The sequence below is a fragment of the Fundulus heteroclitus genome, chromosome 15, assembly GCF_011125445.2.
Source record: "Fundulus heteroclitus isolate FHET01 chromosome 15, MU-UCD_Fhet_4.1, whole genome shotgun sequence".
Classification (NCBI taxonomy): domain Eukaryota; kingdom Metazoa; phylum Chordata; class Actinopteri; order Cyprinodontiformes; family Fundulidae; genus Fundulus; species Fundulus heteroclitus.
In genome coordinates, this window is record NC_046375.1 from 29,591,994 (window position 1) to 29,612,879 (window position 20,886).

The 20,886-nt window shown below is 44.0% G+C and overlaps 1 protein-coding gene across 6 annotated transcripts in view; it reads left to right on the forward strand.

The window, feature by feature from the left end:
* Positions 1-7,638: 7,638 nt before the first annotated feature.
* The window catches only part of epha7 (eph receptor A7), a 135,912-nt gene continuing 122,664 nt past the window's right edge, over positions 7,639-20,886 (forward strand). The window contains exons 1-3 of one of the 6 annotated variants that reach the window (XM_036147120.1): positions 7,639-7,969; positions 9,346-9,410; positions 10,010-10,679. In XM_036147120.1, coding sequence (XP_036003013.1) covers positions 7,657-7,969; positions 9,346-9,410; positions 10,010-10,679 — 1,048 coding nt within the window. In that variant the 5' untranslated portion in view covers positions 7,639-7,656. The remainder of the gene's footprint in view (positions 7,970-9,345; positions 9,411-10,009; positions 10,680-20,886) is intronic. The other 5 variants (XM_036147121.1, XM_036147119.1, XM_021311044.2 and 2 more) reach the window with 5 other exon arrangements.

Sequence of the window (20,886 nt, forward strand, 5' to 3'; positions counted from 1 at the left end):
AGGTTTGCAGGGTTGGAGGTGGTGCCTATTTCTGTGGTCATTTGGCAAGAGGTAGGGTACACCCTGGACAGGTGTTCTTCAAAGAAGACAGCTCTAAATTAAATCAGGGAGCCAGCTTCCTATGAATAATCACCTTCTTTTTTCAAAGGGGCCACGTTGTCTAATGCAAAACGCAATCATGTAGTGACACTGTCAACAAAAGCATCAATTTGTGAATGGGAAGAAACAACATTGTTGCCATCTGATGGGAATTTCTGTCATACTGAGGAAACTAAAAGGGGGGCAGACTGTTTAACATTCGATACAGCATTATCTGAGAAGGATCTATTATAATGAAACCTTCTTTTGGGGGTGGAGAACTCAGTTAAATTTAACTCAAAGGTTATTAAAAATGGTCAGATAGGACAGGGCTGTGAGGAAATGTTAATTATTTGCAATCAATGCCATATGTCAGCACAAGGTCCAAAGAATGAAGGCACTTGACAACTGGTGTCTTGAAGAGAATCATGGTTTTCTTTATTTTCCGTGATCTTTGAATGTTGTTTGGCAGCCAAAAAAAAGCCCTTACCCATAATGCACCGCGCATCCCGAGATCTGCAACTTGCATATTATTTCTTTCTTTCTGGATTGTATTTCTTCTTCTGTTACTTGTCGCAACAGCGCCCTCTTCAGTAGCTGGGGCTCTGGGCAGCTGCCTGTAGGGCCTATGCCAAGATTGGGGCTACTGCTCAGTCACAGTGGCTAACTGCAGCGATCAATTGTGTGAGAGGCAAAGTACGTGGAGAATATGTTATCAGTCCATCACAGATCAACACGGCATGTTAACTCATACTGAGATACTCAGCTCTAATAACTGTCCCTCCATTCCAAAACCGTCCATCCATTTTCTGACCCACTTAATCGGTCATGGGGTCGCAGGGATTGCTGGTGCCTATCTCCAGCGTTCACTGTGCGAGAGGCAGGGTACACCCTGACAGGTCGCCAGTCTGTCGCAGGGCAACACATAGACAGACAGGACAAACAACCTTTCACGCACACACTCACACCTAAGGACAATTTCGAGAAACCAATTAACCTAACAGTCATGTTTTTGGACTGTGGGAGGAAGCCGGAGTACACGGAGAGAACCCACGCATGCACAGGGAGAACATGCAAACTCCATGCAGAAAGGCCCAGGGTTGGATTTGAACCCAGAACCTTCTTGCTGCAAGGCAACAGTGCTACCTACTGCACCACTGTGCAAATTTTGGACTATGGCAACCAGACCATTCAAGCATTAAAAATATAAAATTGCTGAAGCTTGGGCAGTGAAATAATCAGTGTGGGAAATAATGTCAGATGGAAACATCATGGAGCATATCTAATATAGATTAGGGACCATAAGTTACCAACACACTCCCACAACGATGGAATATTACTGCTCAAACATAATCAAGAATAAAGAACTCCCAGTGGATTCAAAACACATCAAACTCACAATAGTTCTTTATAAACTGCCAAAGAACTGCTTTCATCTGTGGTTGTCCAGCAATCCCAAAAACATTCACTGTCACTGTAGGTTCAACATTTCTGCACACAAACACTGAAATATTCAGCGTTTTACTGAATACTTATAATACCTGTTATTGTTAACCTTAGAACCGATTTTAGATAATGGAGGGATTAGAAATACTCACAGGAGAAAGGGCCTACTGAAGAAACACTTATTCAGTATTTTGCACTCCTGGAGTTGGCATTGTGGGGCATGCATATCAGGAGTTTCAGCCGTCCATGGTTGGAAGAGAATTGTCAGTGAAAACAAAAAAACTCATTAACTTTTTTAACATTTTCATTGAATTCCATTGGAAATTTGAATCTGATAAAAACACATCAATATAATAAATGAACCGTAGCTAATGTGTTCTATAAGGCTGACTACAAACCTTTAATCCATGGTAAGAAAAAAAACCTCCTTCAGCCAAAGGACAGTTACACTGGGTTCCTGCTCCATTAGAAATCTTAACCTGGATCTGGGAATCACATCATCTCATCTAACTCTGCATGTTTCAGCTGCAAGTCGGAGAACCACGGAGTCCACACTTACCAGGCTGACCACTATTCATGACAGTTTACTACCATTGTATTTCTTTAAGTGTAAGGTTAACAATAATTAACAGTGTAATATATTATTAATTTTATGACACAAATTGTCAGAACATACAGACTGTGCATTGCTGAAGTCTATATTTGCTTTTATGCAAGCGGCAGCCAATTTAGCCAGGCATGGGATTTTACTAAACGTAGGCAAAATGTTTCATTAGGAGGTACGTCCAGAAAGTTTTCTCAGGGGTGGCAAGATGAGGGTCGCTGATAGTCTTAGGGTGGCACACCTAAACCAGATGACATAAGGGAATTTCAGGAGTTTTATTACACTTCTTTTACACGGAGAGGGCTTCTCACAAGGACTGGAGGTTTGCCACAAAGGCGGGAAAGGTAGAGGAGGGACTGGGTTTATTAGGTATTTAGGGGATGTAGGGGGTTCTGGTTGGGTGGCCTGTACGGGTCAAGTTGGCGCCCTCCCTGGGGTGCCTGGTCCGGAGGGCGTCTGGTCCGGGGGCGGGATCGGGGGTCGGGCAGAGGCAGGAAGCCACCGCAATGCCGGTGGCTGGGGAAATTCCTCGGGATCGTCTCTCCTCTTACCTTGGAAGGGGTTGCAGATTTCCTGTGTTGGCCCCTCTTGGGGGCCCTGCTTTGGGGGCCTCTTTGGGAGTCCCGGGTTATGGGTCCCTTGCCTTGGTGCTCGGGGAAGGCGGGCCTTTGGTTCTTCACAACCACTATTGAACAATTTTCTTCTGGATAAATTTCACATACACAAGTGCACTCTCACAAACACCCACAGGTGCTGTGTTCCAGGTACTAAGTGTTCACTTCTATACCGAAAGCGTGTAATTTATTTATTTATTTTTTATTTTTTTCACTTTCTTTGCTCAGGTATCACATTACACATGTCAGCTTAAATAATAATACATATGATTTAGCAATGGTATCAAGGTGTTACTCTATTGTATCTGTTACACTATGTCCGTTGGTTGTGCTGTTGTTTTTACATCTCTCTTTCCAGGTGATGAAGCAGACGGAAGACGTTTTATCATTCTGTCCATTTTATCTCTTCTTTCTTTCACCTCTTCTCTTTCTTTTTTTTCTCTTCTTGTTCTTCCTTTACTCTCCTATTTTCTCATTGTAGTGTCCACACAATTTGAAATTCTCCCCGCAGGAATCACTATAAAACTATTTACATGCATAAATCAAGAGGAGCACTATGGTGAAAGCTATTTGCTCCACTTGTGAAAGTAAAATCTGTCGAGCTCTATTTGGCATTAAGACATCTATTCTTATTGCCACATTGCTAGACAGGACACTGGAAAAAAACAAAAAAATGGCGAGAAATTACAAGACAAATGTAATAAAATACGCAAATATATTTTGTAACCTACTAACTCATTTTGTCCTCGTTTAAACTCATAAATATAAAATACTGCATGTTATAATAGACATTCTGGCCATGGGAGCCAGCGGGGGTGGACAAATAGGGTGGCTACCAGAACCCCAGGATCTTTGGTTCTGATAGGGGCAAATGACAGAACAGAAGCAAAGTCATTGCTCCTCAAAGCACTGGTGAAGATAAGTTGCAATCTACACTGAATCCAGGTGTGACAACAGAGTAAAGGAGCCGTTTGACACTGATGGTAATTCTTTGCTTTGACACTGATGGTAATTCTTTGCTAAAGATGTACGATGTTTCAGCGCTACTGTAAATGAAAGGGTTGTTGAACTGTTATGTTACACACGCTGAGCTAGAAGTTTAGAGCTGAAGTTTAGTATAGCAACAAGTCAGTATAAGGTACAAACATCTATATTCTGAAGTGCAAACATATTTTATGATTTTGCCTCATTCATTAAATTAAAATAAAGCTTGTTGTATCTGTTTTCCTTCCTGCCTCCCTCTCTCACAGAATAGGTACTGAACATGTCAACCTTTGTCTTAGTTGAAACATTTCTAACAGGGCCACTGCCATTTAATTCCCATGAACTTCACATTATTGTCATCAAAAACCCAAGTAATACACATATACAAATATTAGAGATGGACGGACGGATGGACGGACGGACGGACAGATAGATTTCCATCAAAACAAAGAAGCTACTCATAACCCACCCAAACTCCATCACCCTGAGACTGTATGCCAAATGGAAGGAGGGAGGCTGAGGACAGGTGAGCAACAAAGCCACTATTCAGGAGGAAATGGTTTCACTGTGGGGATGAAGTATTGTGGTGTTATGTGCAGTATTATTTTTCTGCCACACATAGTGTTTTGCTTTTTAGGCCAAACGGATTACTTTCCATCTAGTCTGAGAGGAGCACCTACACATATGACTGTGTTTGTTTCCCCTACAACTTCTTAAGCCCCCCCCCCCCTTTCCACTTTCCCATAAAGCCAGGATGTGTGGAGTATAACAGCTGTCCTGTCAACAGATTCTCCCACCTGAGCTATGGATCTCTGCAGCGCCTCCAGAGTTGCCATGGACCACCTGGCTGCTTCTCTGATATATGCTCACTTTGCCCAGCCTGGGTCCACCATTTCTTGGTAGGTCTGCAGTTAGAGTATCCACATTCCGTGGATGAATTCAACCTCTTGGAGGTTTTCAAACTTTGTCTTTTTAACCTCACTTTGCATTAAAGTACCCCACAACTGGATTTCCACACAGATTTAGTATCTATGTGACTTCTGTAGGTAATAGGCTGCACTGGATCTATTTTAGGCTTAATAGAGTAAGGTGGACTCCATACTCCCATATCTTTTCAAAGAAAATCTTGTGAACCATGTTCTAGTTTCCTTTCACATCACAAAAAATGCACTCATGAGCCTAAGTAGACAAAATGGGGACAAGATCTCAAGGGGTGTGAATACTTTTGCAAGGCGTCTTATAGAGCTCAAACCCAACAACCATGTCTGATAGCGCGAGCCAGAACATGCTGAGTGGACTGAACCCTTCTAAATATGAAACTATTTTCCACTGGTCTGAAACTGAGGTCCTAGTTTTCCCTCTCTGACTCTACACATACAGTTTACTGTTGGGAATCTGCTCACATCCAGTCCACTAATAATAAAAAAAAGAAGTAACATTAATCCTGATTCATTTCAACAATCATTAGTTAAACACATCCATGCAGGACTCCAGTGTTTATTGAAGTCAGAAAGGATTAGCAGTAATTCGCATAATAAACAGGCCACATGAAAACCACTGAAGGCAAAGGTACATAAACCTTGATGAGAGTCCTTGTTTATGTACACAGTTTATTAATCAATATTTATGGACAATAATTACAGCTGCCTCTCCTGTTGGGGAGTCATGGAGATTAATTAGTGACCAGAAATAAATGCTGTATGTATAATGCATTAATGAGCCCAGCTTTATGATTTCAATTTTAAGTGTTATGACAAGTCATCTGACAAATGAAACATCAGCTTCCAACTTTTTAATTGTTTTTCTCCCCATAATTATCATTATTATTATTATTATTATTTTCCCTTTAACTTGAAAGACCCCTGGTGCGTCCATCGCTCCTGTGAATTTCTGCGACGCAGCAGAGCAGCAGTGAATCAGTTCCTGTTGTGTGAACGCTCTGTCTCAGTGGGACTTTCCACTACTTAAGGTGACCTTCCACACATTAAAACACCATTTAATGTCCCTCCATCAAATGCTATATTTGGCTAAAGCATTAAAGACGCAGGCACCAGTAGGGAATTGAGAGTCTTCTCTTTAATCTAAAATGCCTCAATGTTCTACATCAGCCATATCGCTGATGCTTTTAAAGCCTTTGTTAAAGATTTCAAACTATGGATTGGAAAATAAGGATTGTACTTTTTACACTGTGCTAAACCCACCAAATAACTGAGAGCTAGCACTGCTGCTAACAGATTAACGGTCATCAAATGGTGGAGCTCTACGTTGCTATCAGATATTTTACGCCTAATGTCTGTAACCAAAATCATATTCTGTGACTGCACACACAATAAATCTGAATCTGAACAAAATTTTGCTAGATGACACCGTTTGTAAAATAACTTGAAATAAAAAAAAATAAAAAAATAAAAACACTTTCTGCATGAACCCCAGGCAGGCTTTTGAGTGTCTTGACTCCAACTCTTACATTACAACAGCTGTACTGGCACCATCCCGGACCTTCTGATCACCACAGTTGAAAGGTAATGAGTTCCTAAACTGCAGCCTATTTCATGAATAACTGTTATTCAGTCCTTTAAAAAACAAACTGTGAAAATAAAAATAATAGTCTGGTAAAATAGGAATCATTCTAAAGTCCTTCTATTCCTGAGACTGACATCACAATTAATTCCCCTTCAGTTTATTGATCTAGTGTCAAATAGCAGCATGTGTCCTCTCAAGATACAGGTCTAATTTTTTTACACACGGTTTGATTTGCTCCATGTTCGATTCAAGTAATTTCAAATCCCATTTTTCTATTTAACAAACACACGATTGTTTGAATGAAGACTCAGGGAACTGCTGATTGGTGTGCTTAGTGACCAGACTGACACGGGGATTTCTTATTTTATTTTAAGTATTCCTTTTATAAAAAATATTACCCAGTAGAATTGTTGACATTTTACTCATGAACATTAGTTTGTAAATGTTATGTGGAGGCATGAACTGGTTCAGTCAGCCATTATTCTTATTCCTCAGGTGTTCAGCAGAGAACAGTAAGGCCGATGTGTTTCTATGGTCTGAATTATGAAAACTTCTACAACCACAGAGAGTTAAAACTGGTTGGGAAAGCTTCTATGTTGGAAGAAGAGCTTCAGTCTGGGTCCATTTTTTAGTAACAGTTCAGTTAGCAGCCACAATCCTGATAAAATGTACTATAAAGTTTATTACTATTTTAGTAACATTTTATAACATCACAGTTAGTTCTTGTTCTCTTTCCCCATGCAGGCCAAATGAGATGGAAGAAACATGTAAGGTGCTCATTCATCTGATTTATCTGGAAGGGAGGATGGAGCCAATATGGGATAGAAAGGATCCCATTTCCAGAAAACATGTCCGTGTGCCCTCACTGCTGCAGGGGAGCTGACTCCTTGGATCTACTGGGTAATATAAAATGTAAATATGTTTATAAAGAAAGATGTTTTAAACCATGCTAGGTCCTGCTGTTTATGAACAATTCAATTTATAGACTAGACGTTTTCCAATATGACCTGAAGATACTAAATCAGTTCAGTGTTAATTATTTTGTTAAAGAGATGCTATAATTGCCTAGATTCATAAGATCACCAGCTAAGTCATTTCTCTAAGCGTCTTTTTGCAGGCATAGTTCCATCACACCTGCTCAGAACTATTGATACAAAAGTCCCCAAATAAAATGTTTCCTGGTGAAATGGCAACACCTTTCTGGACGTGGTCATTCCCGAACGCAACAAGGAAACAGGAGGTTCCTGGGAGAACCCAGAGTCTGTGATCCATCTCCAGACGTTTCTTCCCAACGTTGACCCTCCGCCCCTCCAAAAAATTACCAAAAAAATAAATAAATAAAATAAAAAACACGAACACCAATAAAGAAGAAGAGCAGCACTTCCTGCCTATTCGCTCTCCGACTCGATGACGTTTCCTTCGGCGCGCCGCCATTGGACAGCGCGCGCGCCCGTCCGGCTGAGTGACAGCCGCGCGCTGGTTGTCTCCTCCCCGCGGCAGCAGACACTATTTGAGCTGGGACCATCGGATCGTTATAGAGAACCGCTTCAGTGTCGTCAATGGGAAGCGCGAGAGACGGAGGCAGCAGCGCGAGTTACGGCCCAGATTGAACCCCGCAGCCGCACCATGCTCTCCAGCTCCAGCCCGTGTCTGTGGAATACGCTCTTCCTTCTTCTGTGCTGCCATGCAGGCGGCGGGGGAGCGCAGAACGCCAAGGAAGGTGAGTTCCCAAAGTTTGGACTCTTCTCGCCTGTCCCATGTAGCAGCAAGTCGTTCTCCAGGATAAGCCGACGGGCTTGTGCAAAAAAATGACCCAATGTCACGACTTTTGATCGCTTTTGAATCTTGTAACTTTTGTTATTCTTATTGTGGGCAAAGCGTCTGCGGCGATGACAGCCCGACAGCCGGTCTACGGCGTCGGGCGGCTCGTGGTGTTTTTACGCACGGCGATAAACGTTAGAAGGTGGATTCCTAGCAGAATGCCTTTTTTATTATCATCATTATTATTATCATTATTTATTATTTTAGACATTAACAGCCTGTTTGCCCCCAGCTAAAGAGATAATCTATCCCCACTAACTAGATCATATGAGCGGATCGATGAGCAGGCTGGCTTCGCTCGGAGTGCGCCGTCCATCAGGACGCAGCGTCGGAAGGATATTTGCTCCAAAGTGGCCTCGGCTCTGACAGTCCAGACTGAAATACGGCAGTCCGCCGCGGAGACGCGATCCTTCAACAGACTCTCAAGTTAAACCAGGCCGCTAGAAACAAAACAGGATAAAGCAAAGAGGGGGAACAGGACTCGGTTTGCAAATCGGATCAGAAAAACAATAAATGAAGGGCATTATCAAATACGTAAACTGTAGAATGAATCGGATTTTTGACCACAAAAAAACAAAACAAAAAAAAACTACAGCCTGTGTGAAACAATAATCCATCGTGGTGCGCTTGCGAATCTGTTGAGGATTTTTTTAAATGTGCGGCATTTTTTCCGCGCAGCGCTTCGTGTTAGCGCGGCCGAACTGTTTATTCCATCCGTGGCTGCTGCCTCTCACAGAGCATCGATCTGACTGCTAATAATAAAGCCGCTTCAAGAGAAGTTGATTACCAAAAGTCATCGTCGTTACGCTACGCTCTTTGTCGCCTCCAGATCAGATCGCATACCGCGGAAACACATAAAAAAAATCCCCAGATTTTAAAACGTTGGTGCATCTTCGTGTGATTGCTTTGTTTGGAGAAAAAAATATGAGCTAAACGCATACTTCTGATCTTCAGCTTAAAATAAAACAACAAGAAATAGTTTCAGGGAGCAGCCACTAATTGCATCTTGAGCGCGTAAATATTTCCCCAAATTATTGCCACTGCCTTCTGACATTTTTCCAGCGTTTAATCAAAAGTTTCCCAGTCGCCGCAGGACTTGGTGCTGCAGCGCCTTTGTTGCATGCTTCAGCCTCTTAGCTGCTGCTGCTGGCAGGAATGAGGTCACAGGTAGAAATGAGATGCAGACAGACTCGGATGTATGGCCTATCAGTGATAGTGAGGTCCGCTGCCCCTGAGTGAGATTTAACCACCTGCCTCTTGGTTTCCTGTCGCCAGTGATTCTGCTGGACTCCAAGGCGCAGCAGACAGAGCTGGAGTGGATCTCCTATCCTCCCAATGGGGTAAGTCTGCAGAATCCCTGCAATGCTTGCATGCACGCAGCGAATGCCCTCTGCATCTAGATCATCCCCCCCACCTCCCCCCCCTTCTGTCTCTGCTGTGTGATAGGAGATAATAATGCTTTGGGACACACACACACACACACACACACACACACACACACACACACACACACACACACACACACACGCAGGTGATACACAGTGGTTTCTGCCTCTGCTTGCAAACGGAGCAGGATAGGGAAAAGTGCACGGGGCTGGTTGTGTTCCCCTGAATTCAGCCGGCTTTTAACATTCCGAGCACAAAGGCCTTAAGTGAACCACTTGCACGAGTCTGATTAAAGTGAGCAGTGAGAAAGTTTTTAGATAAATAATGCAAGGACAAGCCGGCAAACCAGGCACAATCATTCTTTAAAGATGTGTTGGTAGGATAGCAACACAGCATCCCGCCCTGCCTCCTCACGCCGCAGGTCATCGTCTCCATATTTCACACGCGCTCTTCCGTTAGCTCCATCATCTGCAACACAAGATCTGTTCTGTCTGCCCCTCACGGTGGTTGTGTGGAAATCCGTTGCCCTAAACGCGTCTCGTTTCCTTTTTAGTGGGAAGAGATCAGCGGCTTGGATGAGAACTACACGCCCATCCGTACCTACCAGGTCTGTAAAGTCATGGAGCCCAATCAGAACAACTGGCTTCGGACTAACTGGATAGAGAAGGGCGATGCCCAGAGAATTTTTGTCGAGCTGAAGTTCACCCTGAGGGATTGTAACAGCCTGCCCGGCGTGGTGGGCGCCTGCAAGGAGACGTTCAACCTGTACTACCAGGAAACGGAGTCCGAGGTCGGCCGGGGCCTGAGGGAGAATCAGTACGTGAAGATCGACACCATCGCCGCGGATGAGAGCTTCACCCAGGGCGACCTGGGCGAGAGAAAGATGAAGCTGAACACGGAGGTGCGCATAATCGGACCCCTGTCCAGGCGGGGCTTCTACTTGGCCTTCCAGGACGTCGGGGCGTGCATCGCCCTGGTCTCCGTCAAAGTCTACTACAAGAAGTGCTGGTCCATCATCGAGAACCTGGCCACCTTCAAAGACACCGTCACAGGGTCCGAGTTCTCCTCGCTGGTGGAGGTGGAAGGCGTGTGTGTGAGCGATGCCGAGGAGGAGGCCGAGAACTCTCCCAAGATGCACTGCAGCGCGGAAGGGGAATGGCTCGTGCCCATTGGGAAATGTATATGCAAAGCTGGATTTCATCAGAAAGGAGACGCCTGTGAACGTGAGTAGCAGAACTGCGTTCTCTCTGTGTGGCTACAGTTCTCTGTTCTTCAGTAGGGGGAGTTCATTCTGAGGGAACCGCCACAGAAAGGGTCCAAAGAAAAAAGGTGCAGGCGGTCAAACCCGTCTTTGTGATTAGCCGAAGTAACAATAAAAAAAAAAAGGCAGAAGCGCAATATGGACCCTGACAGCACTGAAGTGGGACAGCTCTGGTGGAGTTATCTGCTCCAGTTCTGATTGGTTGGCTCTTCATTTTACTGGAATGTGTCTGTTGACTCAGGGATTAAATAATAGGCTAAATAATAATCAGCTCAAACACTTTTCTTTCACTCCTGGTGCTCTAAAGGCAGCTCAGTCGCCAGCTGACTTCGCTGGGTGAGAGGAAGCTGTGCTCCCCCCCAAATAGTCCTGACCCACAAAGGGAAACGGTTAGAGCGGCTTCCACTTTAGAGGGAGAATAGGAAGGGTGCATTAGTTATTGTGCGGCAAGGACAACGACATTACAGTCAAAGATCATTTACCTTTTCTCTTCTGAAACACTCGTAGGATTGTTTTCAGGGGCCACCTGCCTCCAATGATAAAAATCAAAGTGGATTAGAAGGGGCCGACTTAGGTCACAGAACTTAAGTGGCATGCCTCATCAGCCAAGGCCTTTTTTTTTTTTTTTTTCAAAGTGGGCAACCTCAATCTAAGCAGCTTATAAGGAGCAGCAGCCAGTAATAAGTGAACGGAATGGGCCTTAGAACAAATTAGCATCCCTGGCAGACGAGCTTTTCTGCCACGCTGTCATCCATTAGGGACCCCTCTGAGGGAGGTGTGCTAATGAAATATATTAGGCCATGTAATTTAGAGCAACACAGCCTGCCTCGAGTTGTGTTATGCCTCTAATGTTAGCAGGCTATCACTGATTCAGCCCCATGCAGCGGCTTCTTGTTGTTCTTGTTGTTTTAATATGCATAAGATCCAGTCGTGCCTTCAGGTTTGGGAGGGGGGGGGAAAAAAGCGAAAACGCTCAGAAGTTCTCTCCACAGGGAGAACGCGGCGACTCAAAGCTAATCGCTCCAGCCACCTTTTCTCATTGTGTCTCACTGCGAAACCCTCACAACGGAAGCCTGTCTCTATTAATGAATCTGTTTGCGCGCCAACTTAAGGAAGTGGCTCTAGGTAAGGCAGCAGCACGCCAGGCGCATCCGGCTGTTGTTTAAATCCGCGTGAATCAAACTCCAGCCTCGACGCCGCGCTTTGATTGGCTCTCCCTCCACTGAGCCGTGAGACGACGTTCTATCAGGGGCTGCTTAATCTAAATAAAAAGAGAAGCGCGGCGCACCGTCAGCATTTGTTCCAGCGGCTCCATTGACACCAAACTGTCCGTTCAGTCGTTTTTTCTGGAGGACAGAAGCGATTCAAAGCGTTCCTGTCAGCTGGACAGCGGAGCAGCAAGTCCAGCTGTCTGACGGTGAAAACAAAATCAGACGAGGTGTCTTAGAGTTTGAACAGAAATTCTCTAAGCAAAGCAAAGCCTCTTTTATCAGATCCAGAGCAGGTGATGTGAGTGACGGAAGTGAAAGGTGGAATCAATGTTTAAGGGCTATTTTCTCCCTCCCAGGAAACTGGCTCGTTTTCTGGGCCTTTTATTGCCTTCCTGCTTTTCCACCGCATTAAGCAGGGTTAAAACAAATTACCAGGGTGGAAAGAAGAACGCCCTGGCACCGAGGTAGCTCTTTTTCATTTCCCACAAACTTTGGAATAGGATTTTGTGGAGAGAGGTTGCTAAACTTTTTTTCGAACGGCTTGCATTTTCTTTCAGCGTTTTAATTCAGTCGTATTGGTTTAACACTGCTCGTACTTTCTGTTAACTGACTGTAATGGACTTTCTAATAAACATCTGCTTACTGCCGTCTGTGGCGGAAGAGGGAGTAATACCATTGAAATTATTATTTGTAGGGTATGGAAGTGTTTATTATGCGATGGACAAATAAATTCAAACACAAGCCTTTTGAATAGTTAACAGATTTTTTTTAGAAAAAATGTGCTGCATGTTTTTCTTTCTGTTTCTCAGCCTTTTCTTGTTAAATATCAGTTTATTTTCCAAGCTTACAAGCCCTGAAGGGATCAGAACACAGTTTCATGGAGTAAACACTGTAAAATGACCACAGCTTTAGGGCCACAACTGGAGATTTTAATCTCAAAAAGAGCGACTCGAAACCAATAGAACATGGAAGCCTGCACGGGCAAAATCCCCTTAGAATCTGTTATGGCAACACTTTTCCAGGGAGTTTGTGGTAACCCTGCAGAATTGATATATTTTAGTTGCAGTGACCGAGTTATTGTTTAGAGTTTTATAGGCGGCTATCAGCTTTGAATCCGCCGTCGGAAGCCTCCCACACTCAGCCGCGCGGCCAGACCTCAGTCGACGCTGCCGCAGTGGCAAGAGTTCGCTGCTCCACGACTGACGACTGTTTGGATTTCTGACACACACACATACTTGTTTAAAATACAAAGTGAGGACTGTGCCTTCCATAGACTTACATTCATTTTCATGCCTGTCTAATGCCTAACCCTAACCTTTACCAGTATATGCCTAAACTTACCTTAACCTAAACCTAATTAACACCTTAGTGCTAAACCTAACTGCTAGCCTAGAAAAAAGTGAGGACCAGAAAATAGATCCTCACTTCACATCAAAGTCTACGCTTTAGTACTAAAATGTGCTAAAAATGGTCTTTCTCAACTGCAAGTACAAGAACACACACACACACACACACACACAAAATACTTCCAGACCCCCCTAAAAAAAGAAAGAAAGAAAGAAAATATAAAAGAGCAAAAAAAGAAGAAGAAACAATACAGGCTCTATTGCCAAAACCTGCTTTTACAGGTTTTTTAATGAGTAATATAGCTGTTTCTTTTTTTCCACATCCATTTAATCGACAGCCCGACGGACAGGTCCTTATTTCAAAGCCGTTTTCTTTCGCCCGATGAGTTTCTCATAAAGCTGCTGTTCTCCTAAGGCAGGCTTTAACGGGCCTGCTGTAGTCTGCTCTGAGATCCCACCACGGCCAGCGAGGAGAGGATCCAGCTGCCGTATTGGTGCAGGTGGAGTCGGGGCGTCGAGCTGTCAGTCAGGCCATTTGAGAAGCCCCCTGTGTGGAGGAAAAGACCTTCTCCAAAAACTTGTTGTGATCCACTCATTCATCATCGTCGGCAGAGAGGGAGCCCTTGTCTTTCACTTGTGTCCACCCCCACCCCTCTCGCCTGTGTCTTTGCCTCTTTGTGTGGCGATGTGCGGCAGTAGATGTCACTCGGTTTCTACGCCCGCTGTGTTTGCTCGGCGGCCTCGGTCGAGGGAGTGTTGAAACAGGCCAGTTGAAGCATCCCAGTGGACTGTGAGGGCTTTATTTTGCAGAGAAGTGCGTGTTGCGGTGATAGCGCCCATTCATGCCTCGGTTCTGCTGAGCGCTGTCTGAGGGCTGCAGCGGAGCCACCCAGTCGCTCAGACAGAACGTCCCTTGTAGAGGGACACTTGTGTCTTTGTGCGACTCAATGCCGAGAATGGATGTTGTCCAATTTTGACACATCGTTACCAGTGGCTGAGAAATGATTAAGTGTTGACCCTCGGCCAAACGAAGGAGCGGCCTGAAAAAACAGATAAAAGGCTTCATATCTCACAGCTATTACTAGCCGTGCATGCTAACAAGAGAATTAGTGGGAGACTGCAGCATCCTGTAGACACTGGCACCATCCATCTTGACTGTCAAGGACTTAGACAGAAGTTAGTTTGAGTCTGATTGATGATTGAGCCCCCTGAGGGAAGGGGCTGAGATTCATCTCTCTGAGACAGCTAGCATGTATAGAAGCCACTTGGCGGCCCTACTAGCCCGGCCGAGCTTCAGGCTCCGAGATAAAGTTTGGTTTAGCATTTCAAATGAGGGCAGGAAGCCAGGAGTCAGGGGTCCTCATATGTCTTGATGTCCCCCTGATTGATAAGGTGCGGATTTAATACAGCAAATGACTGCCTTCTACTGCTCCCCCAGAGCTTAATTATGCAAATGACAGGTGTGTGCCGAACCCACAGGAGAACCAAATGGACCTAAATCACTCGCAATTGGAATAAATTGATGATGGATGGGATCTGGTCCCATCACTGCCGGCGTGCGCTTGCTGTGAAGAGCCTCCCAGGGCTGTTCCTGTCTGTTGTCCTGACCTGGCAGGTAGCAGTCAAAGCCACAGATGGAGTATTCTTTGCTCAGGATCCTACTTCCAATCCAGTTGGCAGTGTTTTAGAATTGATTGCTAAGGGGCGGGCTCCCAGGACATTAGACGGAGTGAAACAGAACAGCTCGCCCCTGAACTGAGTAATGAAATGAGAACTTAAGTCATTGATCATGTAAAATGCCAACAATCCGCTGGCTCCTTCCTCAGAAATGTGAAGATTTATCCTTTGGTCCTGTTGACAGATGGAGTTTTGTTTGGATCAGGACCATTGGCCAGACAGAGCAGGACTTTTATTTGTATTTTTTATGATCAATGGATTTAAAACATGTAGAAAGCACATTGCAAGGCTTTTAAAATGTGCTTTCTACATATTTTAATATTATAACCCTAACCCACTAGAAAAGTTAATACTGACATTATTAAATGCCAAGTTTTATGGAATTGTTTAACCTTTTCCCCAAATCATTTTGCTGACTGGTTGTATAAATGATTGCCTCAAATTTTGGAGGGATTATTTTTAGGTAACCGTCTAACGTACTGTCCTAAAATGTGTATAAAATGCTGCAATGTTATTTCCACTGCTGCTTTGGACGCTAACCAGCTATGAGGGTTAGATCTCTTTAGCTCAGTTTTTCTGTTCATAGATGGACCAAAAAGTTACTTCTGTAGGATGTCATAATAATAAAGCAGGCTGCGTTTAATTTCAGCTTACGCTTCAGATTTACAAGGCCTCTCTTGACCATACCGTCATATTCCTGTGTGGTTCTTTTGCTCTAATTCCTTCTCATTAGTAGACTAAACCGCTGGTACTTCCTCGCAGGAAGAGACAGCAGAATGTTTGAGAATGTGGTTTTGGCAAGCAGCGAGGGAAAAGTATTTATTTTACTTTCACCCCCACCTCCCGTTCAAATATACACTTGTGAATGAGGAGAAGAAGCCGGGGCAGAATGCTTCCTGAGATGTGTGCACGGCGTGGTCCGTGCCAGCGTTGCTCTCTGTGGATTCTGGCTACGCTGTCAACACATCGGAGTAAACGCAAACGCCTAATTTTACATTTACAGAAATCTTAGAGTCGTGGGCTCCGAGGCTTCATAAATATTTGTTCTTGACTGTCATGCGATAAAGAAACAACAGGGCTGGGATGTGCACTGAGAAGGACATGTAGTAAAACACATGATGAGCATTATGATGCAAGTCCATCAGATGTCGGGCTGCAAGTCTGCCGCAAACGGTCTGCGCCTGATGGAGAAAAAAAATCTATCAATGCACTTTTCTTGGGTTGTAAAAATGTCACTATGCATCATTATCAACAATTTTGGCTCTTGGGTCTCTGGCCAGTAATTGTTCTGTGTATACTGTGTCAAACTGAGACCATCACCAGATGGTTATTTGGCCTTTTTTTTTTTATAATTTTTTTTATTCACTGTCATTATTTCAGTAAACAGAAAAAAACAAAAACTTCCCTCAAAACACACATACACACAAAAAAACACCCGCTGCGCCCTTCGCTAGGAATAAATGCTTATACACTGAAATGAATTGAAATAATTCCTTCAGTTTTTTAAGTATATCTTTTTTTTTTAATTATACGTCACATTTTCTTCCCCTACTCCATAGAAATGCCTGAATAACGGAGTGCCCAGTTATTGATGGAGTGTTTAGAATCTCTCCATCCTGTTGCCACCGATTTCTTGGCTGTTGCAAGCCCAGCCAAAAAAAAAAAACACATGATATTCTCTGATTATATGTTGGGACTGATACAGTAGCTGTGAGAGATTGTTTCAACAAGTGCAGACGCTGACGCAGTCCACAAAATAACTGAGACAACTGAAAAGAAACTGCTCGGCTATATTTAGCCACAGGTGGAAAGAACGTATGATAACAAGCTCCCAGAGAGACCACAGAACACTGAGGGTCAGCGAGCAGGACGCTACGGTCCACTTTTCCTTTTATGAATATGGTTCAAACCTTTTGTTTTTGTGCTGTACATTACATACAGCCAATAAATCATTTTGCCAGAGCTGTTTTTCAATCCAAGCCCTGCGTTATCTCAGAGACTCTTATTTCCGTCGTCTTCGTGTCTGAATTCAGGAATGTGAATTTAGGTGAAAACCTAAACATGGAATTAGGTAGCTGGTCAGCGCCAAGAGGAAGCCATTAAAAGACATCAATAGTTGGGCCGTAAATAAAAATCCACTGATGACTGATCTGGTAGAAATTAGGAATAAACAGAGGTCTGGGCTGAAAAGAGGACATATTGGGTCTGATGGAAAAATGGATCTTGAGTTTCAGCATCTACTAAATGTTGACTCACAGACGCGTTTAAGCCACTCATTTAAGGCCTAACCCTGTCTGTTGTGGTGGGGCATCATGAATCACACCGAATTATCGTCATGTTTTCCAAGAAGAGACCAAACTGGGTTTCCCAACATGGCCCAGAGACGTTTGTCAGCGCAGCATCACCTCTGTTTTACGAGCAGCGCTGTCAGCTAGAGAAGTGTGCTTTAAAAACGCCATGCGGCCGAATGGATGAGCAGCGGTTCTGGTGGGAAAACTCTGACTCATGCTGAACAAACAGAAAGGCTTTGCCCCGAGACTTTTCCCGTGTCTTACTGTCCCTTAAACTTTGTGTCGTCTCCTTTGGTTGGTGCTCCAGGATCAGGCAGATATGTCTTCAGATTCACCTCTGTTTTCTCTCCTTTTATTCTTCAGATAAGCAAAAGGACATTTTCCCCAAACGCTGATATCATTTCTAGATTATTACAACAGACATCAAGGGGAAAATAGGTCTTGGAATAGCTGCAGTTTATAAATATGCAGACTTTGTGGTTCTCACTAGGACTGGACAATGAATCGCATTTGGAATATAATTGAAATTAAAAAAATATGTGGCTACGTAACAATCAATGGATAAGACGCGTCCTTTAGGTGTCGTAATATGTTTAAAGTGGGTTTGCCTCCACATAGAAGGGAAGAGAGGCGTAGCAGTGAGATAATCTAATTTTATTATTTGTTTTAGAGTTTATATAATCAATACTTTTTCACCCGAAATTTTCAGAAATCTCAGCACAGCATTAAGTTGCGGTCAAACTGTTTAATACATAGACTTGTTTGCTGGTTGCACTTTATGTTCAACAAAGATTGATGTCCAACTCAATAAAGCGATATTCTTGAACAAGAATATTCTGCTTCATAAAAAACTGTTCCATTTCTTATTTTATTTAGTCCTGGTTTACAAACATCTTTATCTACAGGGCATTTTTGTTGCTTGTGGTTAATGGAGAGAGGTCAAAATTAAATGGCAATCATTATCATGGTTGAAATAAATTGAAATTTAGATTTTTGGCAAAATTGCACAGCCCTAGTTCTTACACATTTTTGTTGCTTTCTGTTACGGCTGAAATTTCTGTACTTTCCGCTGTTGTTCGGTATTCCGTGCCGCGTGGCCGTCAGACTACCAATCGTTCCTAAACTTAACCGTCTTTCACATTCACACACCCAAACAACATTGGTAGGCAACACATTATGACTGCAACTAGCTGAGCCACATCTTTTTTTCTAGAACATTTGAGGAGAAAATATAAATTTGAGGCAATTATCTACCCAGATTTACTGATGTTTGATCACAAATCATTTTCTTTGTGGTGGTGGGGGGGGGGGTTGTTTTGTTGGCGTTCATGCGTTGCTGCGTAACTTGGTTTGATTATCAGAAGAAAGACTTTTTTTTTTTCAAATGTCAACTGGACACGGCTATTTCAGATTTAGAAAGTATAAGAGAAGTGACGGCTTATTGGGGCTGGGTTCTTGGAATCTGACCTGTCGGGCCTAATTTGAGACCCTACGTTGCATCACGTGAAAGGAGAGAATCCAAGTAAACATTCCTCATTCTGCCGCAAACAAAGCCAGATGGCCGGCTGTGCTTTGTAAACCCCCCAAAAAAGGGAGACCTCTCTGACTTTATGTCAGATAGCATTATTTCCAAGGTGACGCCGAGGTCCACGTCGGGCCATGCATGAGGTCGCTGAATATTACCTTCATTTACACATGGCTGCAGACCAGAGCAGGAGCACAATGGAGGCCTGCCGCTTGTGTTTAGTAACGTGAGCGCCCCGGCTGACAGGACACTGTCAAGAAGAAGATGGATGATCGCAGCAGTTGACCCCTGATCACCAGAGGAGTCACCTCTCTTTGCCCCTCCCCCCTACATGACAAAGGAGCCCTCCCCGCAGTGCAGAGGCTCTCATCTCCACTTGCGCTAACAGGTTCAGACATCTCCATCGATCCCTGCTTTCAAACCTCTCGGAGTTCTAAGCTTTTGCCCTTTTTAGCTATCCAAACTGTGGCACAGATGTCTTTTTTTTTTACGCAATTGCTTGCCTGCTGGCCGCTTGAGAGGGATGTGATCAGACAGGCGAACTCCATGTCAGAAGACAATGGCTTGGGTGTTCTGCGTTGTGTCCCCGTGGCATGAAGGTGAAAGTGATATGTGAGGGGCCCCGGGGTCTCGCCACCTGAAGAAGCAGCAGGGAGGGCTGGGCTGCTCCTCTGGGAGGCCTCAGACCCTGGTTCTGTGCTTCAATCTTCCTTCAAGAGGAAAATCAATAACTTATTACATAACTGCACAGTTTTCTTCTGCAGGAATGGTAGGAGAGGTGGGAGAAGAGCTTAGAATGCACTTGGGTCGTTCTGTTGCTCAAAACTCAGCGGTTTCTGTCTCAATTGAGCATTTTTCTTTAAGCATGGGTTCTACTGTTTAATGATAACTGTTCCCCTGGTTTCTTCCCAGAATCATGATGCTGTAGGTTGTCAGCACTGCTGCCTCTTAGCCACGAGGTCCTGCAAATGAACTCTAGTCATGTGTGGGTCCCCTCTGTGTGTGGACAATGGTTTGGGCTGAAAGCTTTTTAATTCCCTGACTTTAAATAAAAGTTTAAATTTAAAGTATTCTTTTGAGATAAATCCAGACCTGCACAAGCTTTAGTAGTCCCCTGACTCCGGGCGGTGCCCTTTTTTTTTTAGGCTGACGTTGCTCTAACTCTTTCTGTTGGGGTGGGCGGACTAGCACGGGCTGCAGCCGGGTCAGGAGGGCTGCTCGGCACTGGAACTGCTCAGAGATAATGCCCAGTTGCTGACTGGGGACATTTTCAGCAGCATTTTTGCTTTGGCTGCAGGTGGCTTTGGATTTGTCCGACTTTCGGATGCTTTGCTTTCATCCCCATTATGGGGAGTTCACCGCTGTCTTGCAGCGTCTTTTAGCACAGCTCCTCTTTCGAGCTAGCTCATCCATTAAAGGTATCTGCCCGGCTGGCCCTAAGGGCTCACTCTCCTGTTTTCATGCGAGTTAAATGAACTAAACAAAAGACGATTAGGCAGGGATATTTTCCATGTCACTGAGAAGCCATTTGAAAAAGCTCACTCTGCGCAGCAGCTCAAAGAAATGAGGACCTCTTAGGAGGACTGTGGGCAGATTCATGATAGAGCACAGCCAGAGGGGAAGGACATCATTTTACTGCATTTAATCTAGGAAAGCTCTTTATTTTCCACGTCCAAATCCAAGCCATAAATCATCAGGAGTGCAGGAGCAGAAGGCAGGTGTTTGAGTTTGGTCTTTGGCGTTTGTATTGATGTAAGCAGTGATTAATGCAGCAGAAGCAATTGTGTTTTGTAAGATGATGTTCTTTCTTCTTTCATATTTCCTCCTTAACCGCAGCAGACAACATTTCTTTAACAGTATTTGATTCACAGTCTTCCACTTCTTTTAAGTCAAGATGAAAAATTCCTTTTTGCCTTTCTCTTTTCTGAGATGATGACCTCCTCCCAGTTAAAATGAAAGTGAGCAGGTATCACACGTGCTTTCTCAAACGATCGACAGGAGGTACATAAAAAAAAAAAAAAAATCAGTACCAGTGTAATCTTTGGGAAAGACTGTCCGTTGTTTTAAAGCTATGGAGAATATGTTCAGTTATTTTGTCCTTCCGCTGATTCAGACCTCT